This window comes from Larus michahellis, chromosome 6 (genome assembly GCF_964199755.1).
Source record: "Larus michahellis chromosome 6, bLarMic1.1, whole genome shotgun sequence".
NCBI lineage: Eukaryota > Metazoa > Chordata > Aves > Charadriiformes > Laridae > Larus > Larus michahellis.
The window spans coordinates 27,240,045-27,262,234 of record NC_133901.1 but is presented as its reverse complement, the minus strand read 5'-3'; the positions used below and the strand labels follow the sequence as shown (position 1 = coordinate 27,262,234).

Genomic DNA, 22,190 nt, shown 5'->3' with positions numbered 1-22,190 from the left:
TCTGCAATACAAAATGAACATCTGCAATCCAAGCCTGTGCTTAGTGATGTGTAAGTCTACTTCTCCACACTAAATATACCATCCCTCACAGTTACGATGCAGAGATGCACTGCTGGGGAGAGATGCTAGCGAAAGAAAAATGTGTGTGCAGTCTGCCTTTTACATTCTCTCGAGTACCTTTTGTTGAATAGTGGAGTGCTTTTGCTCCATATCTCTCTTCTCCTTTGCAGCATCTACAGCCAACTGATCCAGCTGTAAAGAGAAACAGAAAATTGGATCTTTAGACTTCAAGAGAAATTTGGCTCAGTAGATTTCATAATGCTGACAAAAAAGAACACATTATGTCTAGACATTGCATGACTTTTGTTTTGTTTGCATAGTATAATTACTTCTCTGGTCACAAAGTGTTTACCTTGAATAACCACTGAAGCCTTGTTTAAAGCTCTGCACTACCATCCTGAATTAACCTCTACAAGAGGTGTACGTTTCTCATAAGCCTTAGAAGAACTGTTTCAAAGAACAGCATGGTGCCAAGCATATGCGACTCTATACCGCATTGGTGCTCAGGCTCCGAAAAGAATGACTCATGCTTTAGCTGCTCTTGCTGCCTGCCCGGCCTATGCAGCAGCACTGGCACTAACGGCACAAACCAAAAGGAGCAAATGCTACTGATTTTTCCCCTCCACAAAGAGGGGGGGAACTGCCTCCCTCAACCAGCCTTTCCTATTGATCGTTTTAATCAGAGCACCCAGTAGCATTTGAGCAAGATTCCCTGAAATCTTAAGCAGAACCATTTAAACTGTTCCTAGTTTTAAGAAATAATAACAATATGATTTTGCAAAGAAGCAAGAGACTGTCACAACAGAGAGGATTTAAGTTAGCATCCTTACAGAGTCTGTGATAATTAAGAAACTCCTAAAAATTTGCTGCAAGCATGTCTATAACACTACTATATAAACTTTTTCCTTTTAAAACTGGAAGGGGAAAAAAAGGCAGAAAATTTAAGATAGCCTGTAAAAGAATAAGAGGTGTTTTGTGGCTTTTTTGGTTGTTTTTTTCCTTCCTATTGTTTCTTGAGGTGGTTTTGGGGCAGGGGGAGGGTTAGCGGGGTGTTGTTTTGGTGTGAGTTTTTTTGTTAGGTTTGTTTTTGTGGTTTGATTATTTTTTCCCCCCACAGACTTGATGTTTAAGCAAGAAATACGGTGAAGTGGAGGAGCAGATGCTGCCCAGAAGACCAGCTAGCTTAGTACTTATGTGACGTGCTACAGAATCTGACGAACTCCTCTTTATCGAGCCTGCAGTACAAGCCTGCCATTAACCCCAGTCACAGCATCGTATTGAGTAACGATGCAGACGCAATACTGAACGCAGAGGTCCAGCTCGCAGCTTGACATCTGTGGGACAGACCTCTTTCTACTCCAGGCCTGGAACAAGGAAGGCAGGAACAGTGTGCACCACCAGCTTCCAGCTGGAGTCTGTCACAGGGCAGAGGGCACAGCATGACGAACAGAACCTCTAATTCACACACAAATAGGATCGCTTCCACCCACTCTCATAACCACAAGCAAGAACCTCTGCCAACTCTGGTCATTTTCCCCGTGTTGTATTTCCCCTGCTTGAAAGGATACAAATGAGAGAAAAAAGGGACTATAACTGGCTCTTACACCCTTGTGCTAGACAGTCTCCAGCAATTAAGGAGCCATCAGATAGTTGGGACATCTGGATCCAATTCCATACTCTGTTACTTTTCTTAACTCTTCTCTCCCTGGCTTCTGCTCTGGCTCAAATGGCTATACCAGCACTTTCGCACCCTAGAGATATTTATGAACATGAACACGTTAAAGACTGAAGTGTCCAGACATCACATTTGCGTAGCTATATGACTTAAAAATGATAGAAGAGCTTCAAAACAGAGCCAGGGCTGCCATTGTGCTCAAAGACCATTTTGCACTAAGAAGCCTGGGAAACCCATTCTTTTGTGATAAAGATGAGACATGGTTCAAGGGCTGCTCAAGACTTTACAGGAATCAAGTTTCTTGCTAAAATCTCAGATTCAGTAATCTGCAAATGGCCTGCAAGAAATTCTTCCTCCTACCCTGCTAGAGGAAACAGAAGATAGCCACATTTAGATTAGGGCAATTACCTCTAATTTATCTTAAATACAAGTGTTTGCAGACCCATTTACCACAGCATAAGTGCCAAAACAAAGTTCTGAATAGCAGCTCATTTCATCATTTACTTTTTTACTATCAAGACAACGTCGCATCATTCCAGTTTCCAAGCTCAGAGCAGAATTTCTTCTTTTCACTCAGGTGAGCAGCACATCAACTGTCTTAAAAAAGACCAAGAGCATACAAGTCTCAAGAGCTGTGGCCAATCACACAACTAAACTATCAAAATCGCAGTCATTACACCACTACTGGGCAGCCTTCAAAAAATTAAGTTTTTCAAAATACTGCGTTTACTGGTAAATGTATTTTTATAAAGATATAGTGCTATAAGTGGTATTCTGTAGAGAATTAAGTCAGACTAAAGTGTTTAGCTTTTTGAATAGTCACCTCAGAACAGAAATCCAAGTAGGATTTTTTTTAAACTAATTCTGCATTATACATTAAAAGTGCCAAATGCCATCATTTCCATGCAAAAGCTTGTATTACATTTGTGCACCAGTACAGACTCCCCTACAATGATCTGATTCACAAGTAATTGTACCCTGACCTAAAATATTCAGAAAGCAAAGTTGCTCGATACTATTCCATCATGTAAACCAGTTATTTTGAAAACGCAAAACAAAATAATTAAAAGTTATACCTATACTATTTAAAAATCACTTCAATTTTAATACTTCATGTGCTGTTAAGCCGTGTAATTAAGGCCATAAGCAAAATTTACCTGTGAATGCAAAATTCACTTACCAACAAAAAGAATCTGACCATATTTTCAGAAAAATCTACCAAATCCCTGTTTCATTATGTCACAACATACCTTCTCTCTGACCTGTTAAAGGCAGAAGCTTCAACCAATACAAGCTGCAAAGCCATTAATGGTCAAACTTTCATAAGCTTTCATAAACAAGCCTGCTTCTGTCATGAACAATATCCACTACTTAAATGCCAAGGTCTGCCACAGAAGAATAATTCAGCAAGTTGTACAACTTTAGGGTCTTCAGCCTACCTTTGCTCCAATTGCAATATCTTTTAAGCATTTTCTGCTTTAGATTTTCTAAATTTAACTCCTTCAGTTGCTATGATACCAGCACCAAAATGAAAGTTACACAACACCCCTTACCAGATCAAGCAAAAGGATGACCAGCCATTCAAAAATAGCCTTGTGTTCCTTGCTCAAATAATGTCAATGAAATGGAAACATTAAAGCCTATCTGGTAGCATAAACCGCTGCCACCTCCATAGTTTTTGTCTCTTTTCCCCATCCCCTCTTCTGCAGGGGTACAGGACACACATTCCATACTATCAAAACACTACAGTTCAACAACTACAACCCAAAATGGAAGGATGTAAAAGAATAAAAGGCACAACTAAGGACAGTCATGTGCCCCTGAACCTTTCAAATGCCGCTATTACACCAAACCCGGAGGGCTGTAGCTGTACAGTCGCCTCCCTTGATGTCAGTGGCAGCTCAAGCAGCCTCTCTCTTCTCAGCTCCATCACTCGCCCACCACACGCATGCACACACACAAGCACGCACCGCCCCGACATGTGTTTGTACAAGTAATTAAGACCCACAGTAACCTGATTGAGGACTAGTCTAGCAGAAAAATAACTATTTTGACATTCGATTGTTGGAGTTATTTTCTACAGTTCCCAATCTGCTTCACTGCACAGACACAGAAGCAGGTTGAGGGGCACAGATGCCAATGGTGCTGTGGCAGGAATAACCAGCTCAGAACAATGTCATTTCGTAGACACCGAATGACACATCTACTTCAGACAAACACAAATAAGTGTCTGCTGTCACTTATTTGCTTCTGTATCTGGATAGACACTTAGAATTCGGGTTGGTTCTGTTTTGCGGATCAGGGTGGCAATAGAGGGTTTTGCAGCAGTGAAGTTGTTCCAAGTCCCTGGATAAAGGCAAAAAAAAAAAAAAAAAAAAGAGAGGGTTGTACAAGTATTTCCAGGCTCATTCAACTTGCACTGAAAACAAGTCAAGACACTGCTGAGTCTTCTTCCTGCACCACAGACAGATCTTCAGTTTAATATTGTACGTTCTTAATCTATCTTGGATAGCCTTCTTCAACGTCTCTGGTGTGCGGTTGGCTCTGGTCCATCTAACCTTTTCATGAGTCTGTCACTAAAAACCCAGAAGTTGCAATTGTGTGTTCTTATCAGAACTGGGCAAGAAGGATTCAACGTATGAACTCGGTTTTGCAGAACTTATTAAAATCAGACTTCTGTTTTATGGTCAAAGTTGCTAACACCAGTTTTCTTTTAGGCACGCTGCATAATTTATACAGTAAATAATTAATGTATAAAAGCAGAAGGAAAAAATCCTAATCTACTTTTTATTGTTAAATATATTTATAACATGGGTCATACACAAGAAATTTTAACACAAAGTAATCCAGTGTCCCGAATAACATACGATACCTCAAATGGCACTACGTGGTTATGTGTAAGTATATAAATCCTAAAGATAGTAATAATTTTATTATACAGACAACTTTCAGTTTCTATTTTCATTCAAACCACTCACACTGTATTTTTGTGCTTTTCCTCTATCATACTAGAGTTCCCTTTTTGTTGAATAAATTATGTCGTACCTGATATGTATGCATATATCATGTTTTCATCCATCCCAGCATATAGTTATGAATTTTTAAAGTAATTTATTACCTGTGCACCAAGATCTTTCATGTAGGGCTCAAGCTCACTAAAAAGGTCATAGCCTTGATGGAAAAAAGCCAGATGGGCATACATAAACGATAACATCTAGAAGGAAAAGAAAGTATATTTTTTAAAAGGATAAATATTTATCAGATAACACATAAATATATCACTTAACCAATCCACATGAACAAACTTAAAATACAATTCCAGGGTTAATTTCTGCTCTCTTGTGTCCTGGCAATTTTACATCAATATCTCATAGAGCTTCCAGTGTTGTAAAGCAACACGCAAGGTAAAAGGCAGCAAAGAACCAAGCCAAAAAATCTCGGAAATTAGTTAACAGGATTAAACCCATTAACAAAATAAATCCATGTAAGGGCAGAAAATTACTTCTAATTCATGTCATTGTTAAATCTGTTTAAGACCATCCAGTCTTAAAAAATAAAAGAAGTTGGGAAGATACAGAGCAGAATGGTAAGCAGCTATAAAGCTGTGATACAACTAAAGTTTTTGCTATTTAAAGGAATTAAGGAAATTATGGGAGTGCAACTGTAGCCCTTTGAAAGAAAAGCCCCATTTAATTTGGCAGTCTCTACCTCAGTTAACTTTTTACAGAGATAAGATGAAGCAGAAAAAGGGAATGCAATCAGAAGAAAACTAGCATACAGATATAGGTGTATATTAATTTAGCAGATACCATACTAAAGTGTATTGTATATTTGCTATTACAATTTGCTATTTACATAAAAAATACCATTTTCATAGAAAGAGATGAATCCATCTTAGAATAGATTATAAGTACTTATTGTTTATAAATTAATATAGCAGACCTAAACAGCATAATTATTGTCAAAGTTTGATTTTAACCATGAAACATATCAAAGAATCAACAGCAGTGAAATCCTTAAAGTGTCCAAATCTGAACCAAAAGGATTGCCTACAACAGTTAAGCATCTTTGCCCAATTATAGTGAAGGCCAAACTGACTGCCAAAGTGCCAAATGTACTGGTAACATTCTCGTGGGTAAGAGGACTAAATTTTTAATATACTGCTTTGCAGTCACATTTTTGATTTCAGATGTATTTAAATATCTTCTGTACAGAAAATAAAGTATATCTTACCGATTTTAAGATTTCTGCTCTCCTTTTGGACTGAAGAACGTTGATCTGGGAAAAAAAAAAACAAACAAGAAGCTTATTTTTTATTGTACCTGCACATTTTTTGCCACAGCAGTAAACTTCAAATTACTCCAAATAATCATATCAAAGCTTAAAACATTGGAAGAACATAACTTCTTTTAAAAAAGTGCCTTGTGAAATCTGATAACACATGCTAGTTTTGTCATGATATTAAAGTGATGCATTCAGAAAAAGCTTGCAAAGCTAGAACTTCACAGTGACAGTCACAACTTTCTTACATTAGGAGGGAAAATATAAGACACCACGTGTTAGCTAAAAGTAATGTAATACACATTTCAAGCAAGGAAAACTGGTATCAATTTTCAAGAGATTGAATTAATCATGTTTCAAATACCCTTTCTGACAGCATGAGCTAAACCAGCCCCCCAGCTTCATACAGCAGCTGCTCTCTGCACCACTGCGGGCTCCTGCCAGCGGAGAGGAAAGGACAGGGCTTGTTTATTTTTCCCCTCAGGCTGACATTGTCTGAAGGGCCCCAACACTGGGATATAGCCCCAGCCTCTGAAACAAGCAAGATCATAATAGCTTCAATAAGTAACTTTTCATACATACTTGCACTTTTAAGTTAGCTGAAGATCAATGGTATCGCCCTAGAACTTGAAGAATTTCACATTATATATAAAAAAATAACTGTTTTTTTACGTTCACCTAGTTCCTCTATCCTCTTTGTCCCCTAGTCTCTAAGATTGTCATCCAGAACTACAGATTGTACTTTAAAAGCCTCACTTAGCAGAAACATGCATGATTTTGTAATTTAACACCTCCATGTCGGTTTGAAATTTCAGCAAAAGAAATAAACTTACTGAAGCTATAATCAAAACCAGATTGTACTTCTATACTTAAATACTCAGTATTTTGGAAAAGCTTCTGCAGGAAAAATAATTAAGATTGTTTGTATAGAACAAACCCTCAACTTGTGAGGATAAAAAAAAAGGAAAAGAAAGGTTTTGAAATACAGTTGAAAGCCAATATAGCTACAAAGAGACCATAGTTGTGAAGTCATTTTTCCAGAAGAAAAGAATCACCCAAGTAGAAAGAATTCCTGAAGCTGAATTAATTTTTTCCTGCATTAATTAAGAGATGCTGAAACTTTTCCCCGTTACTTTAAATGCATCTTTATCATAGGAACTGCTCATGCTTTGAGCATACAAATTTCAGGAGGCAAACGATCTGCAGTTCAATGCACAGACAAGGAACCAGCCTACAGTAATGACTGCCAGCTTTCTCCCCCCACTACCATTTGCAGTTAGTAAAAATAATCAAGTGCTACATTTTAAACATCAAAATTAACTTTGTCCTTCGTGTTCAAAAGGCAGGAGTTCAGTGTTGACCACTGACCACCATGTGCCCGGACTGATCTAACCAATTCCACTTCATTTTACAGTAATTTATGCAATTTAAAGAACAATTAACTAAGCTTTAAATAACTGGCTGGACTGTCACAAATCAAGACGATAAAGTCTAACATAAAACTAACACCATTTTAAAGGGTTGTTCTGTGTTTGATCGCAGGAGAACCCCAGACCTATTTAGGAGCCCCTACCCTGTCGTACTATCTGAATTGCAATAATCCTGTTTTGCTGTAGTTGTGGGTAACTATGAAACAGACGAACTGTAATTGACTGAAAACATATTATTATTTCACAGGATTCAGCATCGTAGGACAAAGAACATCTCTCAACACTCTACAGGAGATCTGCACTAAAAAGCAAAGGAGTAGTTGTGTTCTTGATTTTCCCTGTGGCACAACGCCAAACTCCGAGGCTTCTAGACAAGTAGGATTTTTTTAAATAAAACCCAAAGCAAGCAGCTAAAATTGTAGTAGTAGCCAACATCCTGTATCAGAATTATTCAGGTAATTTGTATTTCCTAGACTAGATAACAATTTTTACTTCAAATACATAAGGAACTACAGCATAGACAACTCAGGAAATACATTTAGGTAATTATCAGGCAAATACTGTTTTTCCAAAATTAATGTTCAAACTGAAAATTCAACTGTGTCATTACAGCAACTGCACTGAATACTGAAGCGCTAAGCAACAAGAATGCATCAAGTAAATTAATTTTGCTCAGATTTCATTAAAAAAGAAATTACTTGCAAATAAAGTTATTCCTTTTTCTCTGAATCTCCACAGTTTGAGAACCTTACAATAAGAACTTCTAAAGGACATATTTCTAACTACATGACACACGTATATACATGGTTTTGAAAAACAACTTTTATTGCTGCACTTACCTGAAGAACATAATCCAGAGCTATGTGTCGAAAACATTTCCGTGTTGCAGTCAAAATATTGGTTGCTTCCTCTACTTCGTGTTGCTTATTTCTTTGAACTTGGGCATTTTTTACCAGAGCATTCTCTTTTTCTTCACTAACTTTTTCAAACTGTTTCTTTGCATCTTTAAATTTCCTAATATCTCTAAATAAAAAGGAAAGATGGATAACAAATAAATTCCAAAGCATGAAAAGTGTTTGACGATAAACCAGACAGAACATGCTCGTGACTGCTATAGCTATTTTCTTTGCTTTCATGTTCTTCAATAAGTGCTGGGATCAAATGGAAATCATACAAAATATGATAGAAGCTTCTCTATCTCTCTCTTCTGAGGAAAGGACAAAATTGAAAATTAAATAAATGTATCTCATGCTTACTGAGGAAAAGCTTTGGTAAGCACTTTTCCTCCCTCCCTAGACAAATGACAACATGTAATTAAGATCAGTAATTCATACTATCTCAACATTTCTGCAGCTGGATCTAAAGCCTCACTGATTTGGGGTGATTCTTGACAAGCTTTAATATGCAATTCTCAATTTATGGCTGGCGATTTTCAGGAAAGATGTTTCACCAACCCACTCAAATCAGATGTTTTTAAATTCTATTTTACCTATAATTTTCCCATTACAAGTGCAAATTAACTTACTCTTTAACGAAAGTCTGAAGCTGTGCTTTAATTGATCTTTGGGTTTGGTCAAACAGGATCTGAAATAAAAGCATCGTGTAGGTCAATAACTTAGGAGTGTCCATAACTTTTCATTTTAGACATATACATAGTTATGCAGAATTAGGTGGGAATTATTATTAAACCAACGTGGCTCTAATATCAAAATATAACACCCTTCAAAGTAGTTTTGAAATAAATAAAAAAGCAATAAAATAAGGAAATTAACACAAACCAAATGCCTCTTGCTGGTCTTTTCTTAAAGATTGTGGGTATAAAGGAGAGACGAAAGCTCCTGACATCTTATTCTATCATCCTGACAAGGTAAGACACACCCACTTTCATAGAACACGTTTATTATGATTATTAAACAGTCAAGAAAACTGCCGTACAAACAGCCTCGAAGAAACAACTTCATTAAGTAACAACCTCTTTTGAATCTTATAAGATTCTCACAATTTAACCAACAACTAAAAGGCAAATGAAACCATAGAAAGAACATGCCCTTAATCTCCAGTAAAACAACACTGACTGAAATTAGTGTTGAAAATGTAACGTATATGAGCAATTAGTACCACGCCCTTTACATAAAGTTTGTAAAAAACCCAAAACAACCAACACTGTGAAATGCTAAAAGAATGTCTGCTTCTTTTTTCTAAAATGAAGTGTTCCAAGCCACGCTTCTCAAATTTCTTATGATTTGCAGAGGGTGGGAGGAAGGGAGACAGAATATAATCTTCTCATTCAGACTGTAAAGATCGAGAAATTTGTTAAGTTTCCAAGGCCAAAGCATACGTGGATGTTAGACAACCCGTGTTTTCTCTTATGACCCCAGAAATTCTAACTGAGAAATGAAAATGCACGTTCTTTCAGCTTCACATCTGCCCTCTGAGTTTTAGGACAGAATGGAACAGGTCAATAGCTATGGGACAAATCCTTTTGCCACTTATCTTTGTGCAGACCACAAATGGTGCCTTAATTTCCAACTCCTCTACACCTCCCCTTCTGCATTACAAAAACATACAAGGCATGATCAATGGCATGATCAAGGCATGATTAATAGTCAGACCAGCTACCCCCAGGGTGTTCAGCTTCTTGGGCTGGAAGATAAGAATGGAGAACAGAACAACTCCCCTGTAATCCAGGAGGAAGTAGTTAATGATTTGCTTATGCACCTGGACACGCATAAGTCTATGGGGCCGGACGGGATTCACCCAAAGGTTCTCAGGGAGCTGGCAGGAGAGCTCACCAAGCCTCTCTCCATTATCTATCAACAATCCTGGTCAACAGGAGAGGTGCCGGATGACTGGAAGGTGGCCAATGTGACGCCCATCTACAAGAAGGGCCGGAAGGAGGATCCCAGAAACTACAGGCCTGTCAGCCTGACCTCGGTACCGGGAAAGATCATGGAGAGGATCACCCTGAGTGAGCTCTCAAGGCAAGTGCAGGGCAGCCAAGGGATCAGGGCCAGCCAGCATAGGTTTATGAAAGGGAGGTCCTGCCTGACCAACTTGATCTCTTTCTATGACCATGTGACCCGCTTTCTCAATGAGGGGAAGGCTGTGGATGTTGTCTACCTGGACTTTGGTAAGGCCTTCGACACCGTCCCCCACGGCATTCTCCCGGAGAAACTGGAGAACCATGGCATAGACAAGTGTACCCTCCGCTGGATAAAAAACTGGCTGGATGGCCGTGCCCAGCGAGTTGTGATTAATGGAGCAAAATCTGGTTGGCGGCCGGTCATCAGTGGTGTCCCTCAGGGCTCAGTTTTGGGGCCAGTCTTGTTCAATATCTTTATTGATGATCTAGACAAGGGGATTGAATGCACCCTCAGTAAGTTTGCGGATGACACCAAACTAGGTAGGAGTGTTGATCTGCTTGAGGGTCGGAAAGCTTTACAGAGGGATCTAGACAGGTTGGATCAATGGGCCAAGGCCAATGGGATGAGGTTTAATAAGGCCAAGTGCCAGGTCCTGCATTTTGGTCACAACAACCCCAAGCAACGCTACATGCTTGGGGAAGAGTGGCTGGAAAGCTGCCCGGCAGAAAAGGACCTGGGAGTGTTAGTGGACAGCCGGCTTAACATGAGACAGCAGTGTGCCCAGGTGGCCAAGAAGGCAAATAGCATCCTGGCTTGTATCAGGAACAGCATGGCCAGCACGAGTAGGGAAGTCATCGTGCCTCTGTACTCGGCACTGGTGAGGCCTCACCTCGAGTACTGTGTTCAGTTTTGGGCCCCTCACTACAGGAAAGATATTGAAGTGCTGGAGCGTGTCCAGAGGAGAGCCACCAAGCTGGTGAGGGGTCTGGAGAACAAGTCCTATGAGGAGAGGCTGAGGGAACTGGGCATGTTTAGTTTGGAGAAGAGAAGGCTGAGGGGAGACCTCATTGCCCTCTACAACTACCTGAAAGGAAACTGTAGAGAGGCAGGGGTTGGCCTCTTCTCCCAAGGGAATAACGACAGGACCAGAGGAAGTGGTATGAAGCTGCGGCAAGGGAGATTTAGATTAGATATTAGGAAGAATTACTTTACTGAAAGAGTGGTCAGGCACTGGAACAGCCTGCCCAGGGAGGTGGTGGAGTCACCATCCCTGGAGGTATTTAAGAAACGTGTAGACATGGCTCTTAAGGGCATGCTCTAGTGCCCAAGATTATTGGTTTGTGGTGGGGTGTTGTGTGTGGGGTTGTGGGTGTGGAGTTTAGTAGGTGGGTGCTTTTTTTTTTGGTGGGTTTTTTTTTTTTATGTGGTTGGACTCGATCTCAGAGGTCCCTTCCAACCACTAAGATTCTGTGATTCTGTGATCACAAAAAACAGAGGTGAAAAAATATAAGGAAGTAGTAGTTGGCCCAACTGAACACAATCTCTTCCAAAAAGTAAAGATCTTTAAGTGTTAAATAATTTTATTGAAAGAGCAAGTCAAGAACTCAGAGTTTCAGTTCAAGCAATGTTTTGTTTAAATGTTCTCAGTCTTAGTTTCCCTATTCACAACATTTGGGAATAAAAAAACAGGCAATGCCAAGTACTGACAGCAAAACCTTTACCAGCTTGTAAGGAACTAAAGGAACGAAAACACAACTAAGTCGCACATTAACAGTGGTACTATATCCTCCATCCAGTCTCCATTTTTGGAGGTTTTCAAGACCAAATGGGATAAAACCCTAAGTAACCTGCTCCAACCTCTGAACTGTCCCTGATTTAGGCAGGCAGTTGAACCAGACATCTCCCGAGACCCCTTCCGACCTGAACTGTCCTACATCTAACAGTAACACATGGAAGAACTTGTTTGTATTCCCTCTTTGGGAAACCAGAAAAAACAGACAACTAGACTAGATAAAGAACTTCTTGACAAGCTGGAAGTCACGCTGGGACTACTCCCACTGCTGACATTTAAGCTTGCCAGTGCCTGAGGAGAGCACCAATCAAGATCAATACAGAAAGAGTATAACCAGATGGGAACTCAACTGATTAGTGGACTCCCAGAAATAAGAACCTTGCAATTCTACTTACAGTAATGAAGACGAAAAAAAGGCAGAAAAATACACATAGTTTTTTTTCCTAAAAGAACAAGGGAAAAAATGCCGATACCACGATCTGACTAGATTTACAGCCTTTCGTACACATTACCTTTCACACACTCCAAACCAAGTCTAAGAAAGCTGCTATTTGGCCTAAGCTGTCAAAGCTACTCCCCCACTGCTGGATCAGTGAAGATGCTGCATTAGTCTGGTTCCTAGCCTGATTTGTAGCAAAGCCTCATATGAGAAAACAGTGTCATCCAGATCTTCTCAGTGGGACTACCTCCCACCCCTCCCCTCCTTCCTCTGGAGGATGCCTGCCCCTCCTCCTTCTTCCTCTAGCTGCTTCTCACTTGTGATGGCTCTCCTGCCAACGCGGTCAGCAACAGAACTGACACTCTGAGCTAGTAAATCCTGCTGAACTAAGCAGATTCACAAAAAGCAACGCAGGACCACATGTCTGGCAAAGCTCTACATCAGAACCTCATAACATGCCTTACTTCTTACATTCTTGCCTTCTGGTAAAAGTCATTGTTCTGCTCCCTGTGCTTGAGTATAGCGAGGAAGTGAAGGGCGGAAAAAAAAAAACCAGGACAGAACTCAGAGTGGCCCTACTTAAATCTGCAAAGAAATCTTCTTTTAGAATGCCTTGATCTTTGCTTTCTGCCTTCAAACTGCCCTAAAGGGAGAGCTGTGCTGTGCCAAATTTTGCCGAAGCACTTCAAGCCACAATCACGTAGAAAAATATCAGCAGCAAGAACATAGGACCTAGGTCAGATATGTCAAAAAAACTCAACATACCATATAGCAGAAACACAGTTAAGAGGGTAATTAGCAGCCAGAAGTGTGATGAAAAGCGTAAAATAGGGACGGTCAACTGGTTTCTTCTGCTCAATCTAACCTGCAGCAATTACCAACAGGAAGTAACACTTTCTCCCACTGCTGCTGCTTTGAACCGTTGCACAAGCTTCTCTCTACCATCAAAGTATCACTGTCCACTTACTTCCCTCCTTACAGTTTTCATTATATTAGGTATAGATACATACACCTCATAGAATGGAAAGGAAATCCAACTCAACAGTATTAACCTGCTTCCCTTTGTTTCCCTTCCCTTCTACAAGTGTGAATTTTCAAAAAAATGCCTAATAAGGCAGTTTTAGGAAGGTAAGTTAATGCTAACAAAATTAATTTCAGCTGAAGCTGTTTGAACTGCATTCTCTGTATCTCACTACATTTTAAACTCCTAGTGATATAAAAAAAATTAATTTTAAATGCCCTGCATATTTTCACCACTTTGGAGACACTTCAGTTGCTTTCCAGCAACTTGTTAGAAAATGAAAGAAAAACAGTAGGGGCCAAGGGAAGAGAAAGAAAACAGAAGAACTAACACATCCCTTTGGCTTTCAGAATACAAGACTAAACTCTTTAGAGGAGGAAAAAAAAAATAAAAAAAAAATCGGTTTTCAATCTGGGCAAAACCGAGCTCTCTGATGAAGTATGATATGCTAAAAATCACTATTTGTCTCAAATCCTAACATTTTTCCCTTTCTCTACACCTGTCTAAATCAGTCATACTGTCAAAAAGACAACTACACACAAATCAGAGATGCTTCACTTTGTGCATTATAAGGGATGGGGGGAAAGATGTAGAGATTACAGAAAAGGTAACTGTTATTTCAGCCCAGCAAAGAAATATGCTCCTAGTTAGTCAGTGCTGCCCATCAACTTGATTAAAAAAGATGAAACAATTCAGCATTTACTCTGTCTTACAGCACTGGGTTTTCGCAAAGCTTACAAATTCCAAACAAAAAATAAAGCGAGATAAAAATCTGCAGAAAAGGGGATGTTTATAAATACTTCATAAACAAAATATAAATAAAATATTTAGAAGTATAAAATGAGAGATATTTAATATCACTTAAACCACGATTTTGCAAATACTATCAACAAGAAAAGCTTTAGCATTCTTCTGTTATCAAATATAACTAGAGGCAAGCTATCAGTGTCATGTTTCAGCTAGAAATACTTACATTGTGATAATTGATCATTTCCTGTAAGGTGTCAGAGAACTTTGTCAAGCTGGTCTGTAAAGAGAAAAACAAAGTGGTTTAAGTTAAGCTCTACCAAATACACCGCACGAAAGCAAGGTTTCAGAGGTTTACAGCTTTTCAGTAAAGAACTTGAGAATTGATTTTCCTTGGCATGATTATTAAACTAAAACCATTATGCTAGAAGGAGAAAATGGGAGTAATATCAAGCAGATCTATTAAAGCTACAAGCAACAAAAATGTTACTGCTACCTACCTATACATAAAGGATCAAACTGAAGCAAAGCAGGAAAAATTCAAATTAAGTTGACTAAACTATGGGAAGTTCACGTAATTTAACACATTAATTTACAATATTTCATATTGCACTACTTAATATTTATTAATGTTTAGTACTTTTAACTCCATAAACTTGGTTAACACGCTGTAATTATCAGTAGACACAGATTTACTGTAGGAACTCCTGCCTCAGCTGATAAGCTTCGCAACACTGAAATCAATCTGTAGAATCAATGTCTCAATTAAAGACAGTTAGAAAACAATTATCCCTAATAGATTTGGATAACTGTTTATTGCTTACACAACAAGTGTAACAAAAACCTACTTGAAACTGAATAATGTAAGTTTTACTAGTTCACCATCGCACTACATTTCAAGCACGTAAATTTCCAGACAACAGTTTCAGTTGCACACAGACTGTACTGACGTTCCCAGGCATCACCTATTTCAACCAGCGTGTGAAGATGCACACATGTAATTGATGTTCTATTACATAACGTGCATTAAATATAGATGATACACACAGAGATGTGTAATATGCAGGTATAATTATGTGCACAATTTCATACCTCATTTCAAAGTAACATAGACAGGAAATGTATTAGCTGTTCCAGATTAGCCTACCAAGACATCAGTCTGCGGTTAACACCAAAATGGGGTCTGTGCATTTAAAAATTTAAATCTATGGATTAGAGAACGCCAGCTCCAGGACCCAAAAGAATTTTGTTTAAGTGAGCTGGCTCTTAGGATCTCATGACTAGAATCCCTTTATTTAGCAAAGTAAAAAGGGCAGCTGTTCACAACTTCAACATGACTTTCTGCACTACTCCCAAGATGACTACTCCTAACCTAAAACCTGTTTTCTGGAATGTGGAAACCCCTTGCCATTGCCAGTTAAAGCTGAAACTAAATAGCACAGACACTTGCAGTGCACCACAGTCAAAAAAATTCACTCTTAAGACATCTCAAAGAAAAAGGGAGCAAAAAGACAAATAATAGCATGAACTTCAACTATTTTTCTTGCCAACTGTTATATTTTACCCTTTTCAAGTTACACTTCTCTCCTTCCATTTTCACCTCTTAAAGAGCTTACCTCAACCAATGCATCTTTACAGGAATATTGTGCAAGGTCTCGAATCCCATTCATGAACTGCTTGTTGGCTGTACAGAATGCTTTCCCAGTATCAATCATTGCAATACAAAGCTTCACCAGCTAAAAAGAGGAAGAAATGACAAAGTGGAAGATTTTTGTTTTGGGGTTTGTTTTTTTTGTTTGTTTTTTTTTTTTTACACCATCCTATAAATATGAAACACACTGAGCTTAGTTAAGTCTAAGAAATAAAGATTTCGAAAGTTAAATTCTAAATTTACAGAGCCCTGCATTCTACGAAAAGCTTTCTATTGTACAGTGATAGTTATAAAAATACTATTCTAGGTCAACCGATAGGCCATTGGGAAGGTTACTACTCTTTATAATATTTTTATTTTTTTGCTTTATTGTTAACTGAGATTTTGCACATTATTTCAAGAGAGAGGGCTGTATGAGGGCAAAAAGCTCAGCAACTAAAACGTAACTGGTTAGAACCCAAGTATAAGTGTTTTGTGATTTCCAAGCCAAAAGCCCCCAAAAGAAACACACACCAGTTGTTTCATCTTGAGACACTCGATTCAGGCACAGGAAAGCAAAAGGCTCCCTGCACAAAGCACAGCTGAAGAGAGAAAGTTACATCTCAGAAGGCAAAAATCAATCATGTTTTCACTCATACAACAGACCAGTCTTTCTCTGGTGGGTTTCCATCCCTACCATTCACTGCTTAGGTCAGCACCTTAGCTGGCATGGTACTGCGGAGTCTGATATGAAAGCCATCAGTATCTTGTGATGGATATTTTCCCACTTTTTGAACCATTTAGGCACTGGGCCATTAATGAAAGAAAGAAGGATTAGAGCATTAGAAGGATTAGATGCTCTCTTGAGAGAGGGCGTATTATAATTGAGTTCCCCCTACTCTAAACAAAACGGAGAATAAAATCAGAAGATTGAATCTTCATCTCTGAGGCATTTTTCAAGGCTGTTAGACAAATTTTCATGAAGAACAACACAGAAGTACTTGATCCTATGTTGGGGCAAGGAAACCACCCAAGTGACCTTCCTGCCTTATTTACCCAGTAATTTTTATGTTGTCTCCAACCCTTTTAAGAAAAGAAGAAATCTGAGCATCACCTCCCACTTTCTGATGAACGGCCAAGTTGTTTTAACAATGGACAGGAAAAAAAATAAAAATATCACAACATGATCCTTCTTTTTTGCCTTCACTTTTGCTTACAGTTCACAATCCTGAACCCAGCATCCTTTCTTCCAGAAAGGAAAATAAATGCAGATAATGTAGCCCAAAGTCACAATTGTGGGACAATAAAGCTAAGTTTAGTATGAATAACTGAGCAGAAAAAGTTACCAACCAAGCCTAGATAAGTCATTACCCTCAGGCCATAGTTACTTCAGCTCACACAAGAAACTTGTCTTTCAACTTAAGCATTATACTAGATCACTTATACTTCACAATACAATTAAACTACTTAAATACTTACCTTGCATACTTGCTTTCTTCTCAAGGGAGCAAGATGGGCTTGGGTGTTTTTGTTTTAAAGAGTACTGTCTCAGGGCAAAGAGTAATACTGCAATTATAGCTTTTACATGATAGAATGGTAAAATTGGCACTAGACCCCTGCAAGAGGCTGGGGGCAAGGCCCTGAATAATGCCCCTTAAGGAATTTGAGAATTCTTTTCCCCAAAAATGACCCTTTTAGACTGGTGTGAAACACAAACTTCCAAGAGAGATATTTCAGATCCTTTAAATACTGATATGGTTTAATCCACCAAAACAGATTCATCACCCCTACAGTAAAGATGTGCCCTATATGCGTCAGTTTCACCAAAATTCACACCAAATCAAAATCAACTATCTTAAATTTATTTTGAAAGAGCAAACGGTTACATTAGTAACTACAAAAGGTAGAAATATTATTACAAAAAGTAGCAAAAAAAAGTCTTCAGACTTAACACTAGGCTTGACACTGACTTTATTTGTCTCTACATTTCTGCAGCTAACTCACAGCTGCAGGAAAAGTTCATATTCAAAAGGTAGCTAAAGAGGTGAACAAATGATATCTACCCACCACATTAAAACACAGGCAAAAATTAATTTTAAACATTTAGCATAAAATGCTAAGGAAAGGAGACTTTTTACAGATGTAAAAAAATAAACAAAAAAGCCACCCTCAAAATACTAGCAAAAAAAGAACAAAAGCCTCCAATATTACTGTTTAGGAAACCACCAATAACTGGATTGTAAGGCTCTGAAAAGATGGTAGATATAACCTTTTATACACTTGCACAGAGCATGAGAAAAAGCAGGATGAATTTTATGGTAGTTAAGTCCTCCAGACAAAAGTGAAGGAGATATATATATACACACACCTATCCTCCTGTGACTGTGCCACAGACTACCAAAGACAGAAAGCATTGACTTTAAATCTCTAAAATAAAGAGTATTCAGGTGTCCTCACAGTATGCAGTCATCATAAACCATAAGCTCTCAATGCAGAGATGGCCAAACCTTGGTTTTTAACTCACAGGAATCCACAGAATCATAGGGTCAGAAGGGACCTCTGGAGATCATCTAGTCCAACCCCCCTGCCAGAGCAGGGTCACCTACAGCAGGTTGCACAGGAACGCGTCCAGGTGGGTTTGGAATGTCTCCAGAGACGGAGACTCCACCACCTCTCTGGGCAGCCTGTTCCAGTGCTCTGCCACCCTCAAAGTAAAGAAGTTCCTCCTCATGTTTAGATGGAACTTCCTATGCTCAAGTTTGTGCCCATTCCCTCTTGTCCTGTTGCCGGGCACCACTGAAAAGAGCCTGGCCCCATCCTCCTGACGCCCACCCTTAAAGTATTTAAGTGTTGATAAGGTCCCCCCCTCAGTCGTCTTTTTTCCAGACTACAAAGACACAAATCCCTCAGCCTTTCTAGTTTGCATGGGGGTCCCACCATGCGTCTGAGTCACACATGGGAGGGGGCCGTATGGGCAGGAGGGTATCGCACAACCCAAATCCTCACTCAGCTGGGGGAGAAAAGCAGCTCACCCTGTCTGTTCCTGCTGTTCCTCAAGCCTGGGTCTCTAAGGCACAGCTGCACACTAGGCCCAGATCCGTTCCTGCTTGGTCAGCTGCCGCTTCCCAGCAATTAACTTTAAAACAAAACCTAAACACATCTTTTTATATTTTTCAGAATAGACGTTATTGAATTAAAAAGCTTACCTTGTCAAGTTTCAGTTCCAGTTCTGTCACATCTCCTTCTACTTCTTCTAAAGCTGCCCTGCATGGTTAAAAAAAAAAGTGTTTTCCTGGAAAACTTTACACAAAAATACTCTGGAACTAGGGGGGAAGGGGCAGGGACATGTTGATTTAACCCATTTATTGCCAGCAGTTTCACTTAAATTTCAACTATAAAACAGCACATATTTTAGAGAACCACAGAACTGAAGAAATTTTGACAGTCAAAAGAAGAAAAACTATATCACTGATAAAACATATAGCTTAGTAATAAAGATTTGAGATGAAATTTTATTAATCCTAATGTTTGTCACATTGAAATAGGTTTCCTCTATTATTCTATAGCCAATAGTCTATATGTTTGAGGGTAATAACAAAGGAAAGAAAGTAAAAATCTAAATGAAATTTCTTAAGTAATTCTTTTGGTGACTCTCCTGGCTCAAACCTACAAACTTACAACTATTTAATGAATGACTTTGCAATGAGATTATGAAAAATATAACATTTGCCATGAGTCAACTGACTTAGCATTAAGTTCAGATGGCACACTTGTGTCTATCACTTGCCTCTAATCTAGACTGGTTGCAACTTTCAGGCCAGTCAAATTTTACTTGCCTGTAAAAGTTGCTTTCATGAAGCATTTCTAAAGCATCGGGTTTTTTTCAGTTGAGAGCTTACATTTCCTTTGACACCTCTTTCCTTGCTTATTGCTATCTGAAAAAATAGAAGACTTAGAAATGCTGACACTGTTCAGCTAGTTCACGAACATTGCCGTTTCATCAGGCTATTGCCTTGAAAGCTTAAACGTACTAATTTCTGGCAACAAACACAACACTACAACAATCTATTCCACGAGGCTGGGATTTCACATTACACAGGGGTTAGTAGGAACAGCTGTATTCCCAACCCTTGCTCCCATTCCAGGGTGCCTCATTCTTTCAGTCATTCTGGCATAATCATTCACAGAGCCAAACTGCTCACCAGTTGTAATCTGCCTTGGGGAAAAAAAAAAAAGTAATAGGAAGTTTTCTGTAATGCTTTTTGGAAAGTTGGACCAGACACATTTCACTCCTACGAAATACTCTTCCTGGAAAATGTGAGACAGGTATGGAAGTACGATTTGGAGCAGGAATTTCTTGAGCCAGCTTTACCACTGAGGAGAGAGTACACAGAACCACAGCTTTACTGTCTCTTGCTAATTGTGTTCTAGTTCACATGAGTTCAAGCCAAGAACAAAAAAATAAAAAAACTGGATCAGGCCCCAAACTCAGGAAAAGCAATTTTTACAAGAACAGCTCTGAAAAACACTGCCAATTGCCTGCAGTTCTCAAACAGTGAGCATGACATTCCCAGCTTTTTGCAGATTTCACTAACACATAGTTGCATTCCAGTTTTTGTATCAAAAAGCATTCCCACAGTTACATCTTAGGTTTTATATCTAAGCACATTCCTGCGCAGTTACATTTTGGCTTCTGCCTCTTCTCTGGCTTCAGAGCATGAAAGATTTCAGGCAACATCAAATTTCCCCTTCTACTTTCTCTATTTTCTTCCATAAATGATTAAATTTCATTTGAGTCTCTAGAGTAAATCTTCCTTCAGAGAGCATTATGGAGAAAAAAAAAAAAAACAAACCAACAAAGGAAGGAAAAGTATCTCAATATTTAGACTGAAATTTTGTATTTGTTTGTTTATAATTACAGTGCAACCAGTTTTTAATTTGTTTCTTTGGCATTAACATAAAAGCATGATTAAGTAGCTTATTTACAGAACTGCAGCAATATCTGATAAGATTTTTTTATTGTTTTTAGTGTCTTTAACTAGCAAAGAGTTCTAGCTCCACAGGACTTAATGAGCTAAAAAGTTTACGATTCAAGATGAAGAAGAGAGATAAAGGCAGTTAGAGCAGGCAGAATGAAGACAACACATCTGCTCAGTAATTAAAGCTCTATTCCAAAGGGAAAATTTTAAGACAGAATAAGCTCAACTGAAAAAGAAGTAACAACAGAATATCAAAAGACTGAAAAGATGAGGAGCAGGTCAAGAAAGAAGGATAAAGCAAAGCAGAAAGAGATACCATAGCAGAAGGGAGACATGCAGCCCCTCCACCACCTGATTCATTGCAGTTCATCTTTGAACGACCACAGGCCCCTGAAGCACAGGACCAGTTCTCAGGCTATTTTCCACCACCACATGATGGAGGGAAGGCACATCTGGGCCCTACAGCTGGATATGGATCAAACAGCTGTTAGGTTCCAGCCAAATCCCATTTCAACCCCCCATTTCTTTGCATAAAACTGGATACTTTCACTGTTTCCACCATATAAAAACTAGTAGAAAAGTTATTCTCATGCAAACACATTCACAGTACTAGACCAACACTGGATTACAAGCATAAGAACAGCAGAGGGGATGCCCTCAGACTATCAGAATAGAGATACCTAATATCCAATAATACTAGATATCCAATAATGTATTAACACCATCTAGTCACAAAAATTGTTTCCGTACTGTGTTAGGGAACACATTAAGGCCAGCTGATCTGAGCTGCGCTGTGTTAATGCTATCCTTGTTTTTCTTAATTTAATACTTTTTGAAGCCACAGAACACAAAGGTGCATTTCTCTCTCTACAACATCTGTGTCAGAAATTACTTAAAAGTTCACAGAAAATTGTCATAATTCCAAGTAAATCTCATGTACACAGCCAAGACCCAATCTCCAGCGATAAACACAGGAAGTGGTCATAAAACAACGGGGGACTAAGTGCCAGACCTGACATGTACCAAAAATGCTACTCCTTAGTGAAGTGGGAGCAGGGTTTGTGTCAGGGTAATCTTAGCCAGAAGGCTCTGGCATTAGGAATAAGGATGAAATCTGCCTCAGCATATGAATCAAAGTCAAACATCTGTGGCTTGCCGAGATGTTCAAACACTGAATGGCAATGCGCAAAACCAGAACAGCTGTAAGCAGTGTAAGGGCGGGGGGACAATTTTCCTAAGTGAGCAGTCTCCCATACCCTTCATGGTCCTTAA

The 22,190-nt window shown here is 38.9% G+C and overlaps 1 protein-coding gene across 5 annotated transcripts in view; it reads right to left on the bottom strand.

Annotated features, from left to right (window-relative positions):
* The window catches only part of ACAP2 (ArfGAP with coiled-coil, ankyrin repeat and PH domains 2), a 66,676-nt gene that overhangs the window by 29,911 nt on the left and 14,575 nt on the right, over positions 1-22,190 (bottom strand). For all 5 annotated transcript variants that reach the window (XR_012587753.1, XM_074593188.1, XM_074593190.1 and 2 more), the window contains exons 2-9: positions 19,146-19,203; positions 15,926-16,045; positions 14,536-14,589; positions 8,972-9,030; positions 8,286-8,469; positions 5,969-6,013; positions 4,854-4,949; positions 178-252 (exon numbers count right to left, since the gene is read on the bottom strand). Coding sequence is in view for 4 of the 5 variants with exons in the window: in XM_074593188.1 (XP_074449289.1) it covers positions 178-252; positions 4,854-4,949; positions 5,969-6,013; positions 8,286-8,469; positions 8,972-9,030; positions 14,536-14,589; positions 15,926-16,045; positions 19,146-19,203 (691 nt within the window). In the remaining variant the exon portion in view is untranslated. The remainder of the gene's footprint in view (positions 1-177; positions 253-4,853; positions 4,950-5,968; positions 6,014-8,285; positions 8,470-8,971; positions 9,031-14,535; positions 14,590-15,925; positions 16,046-19,145; positions 19,204-22,190) is intronic.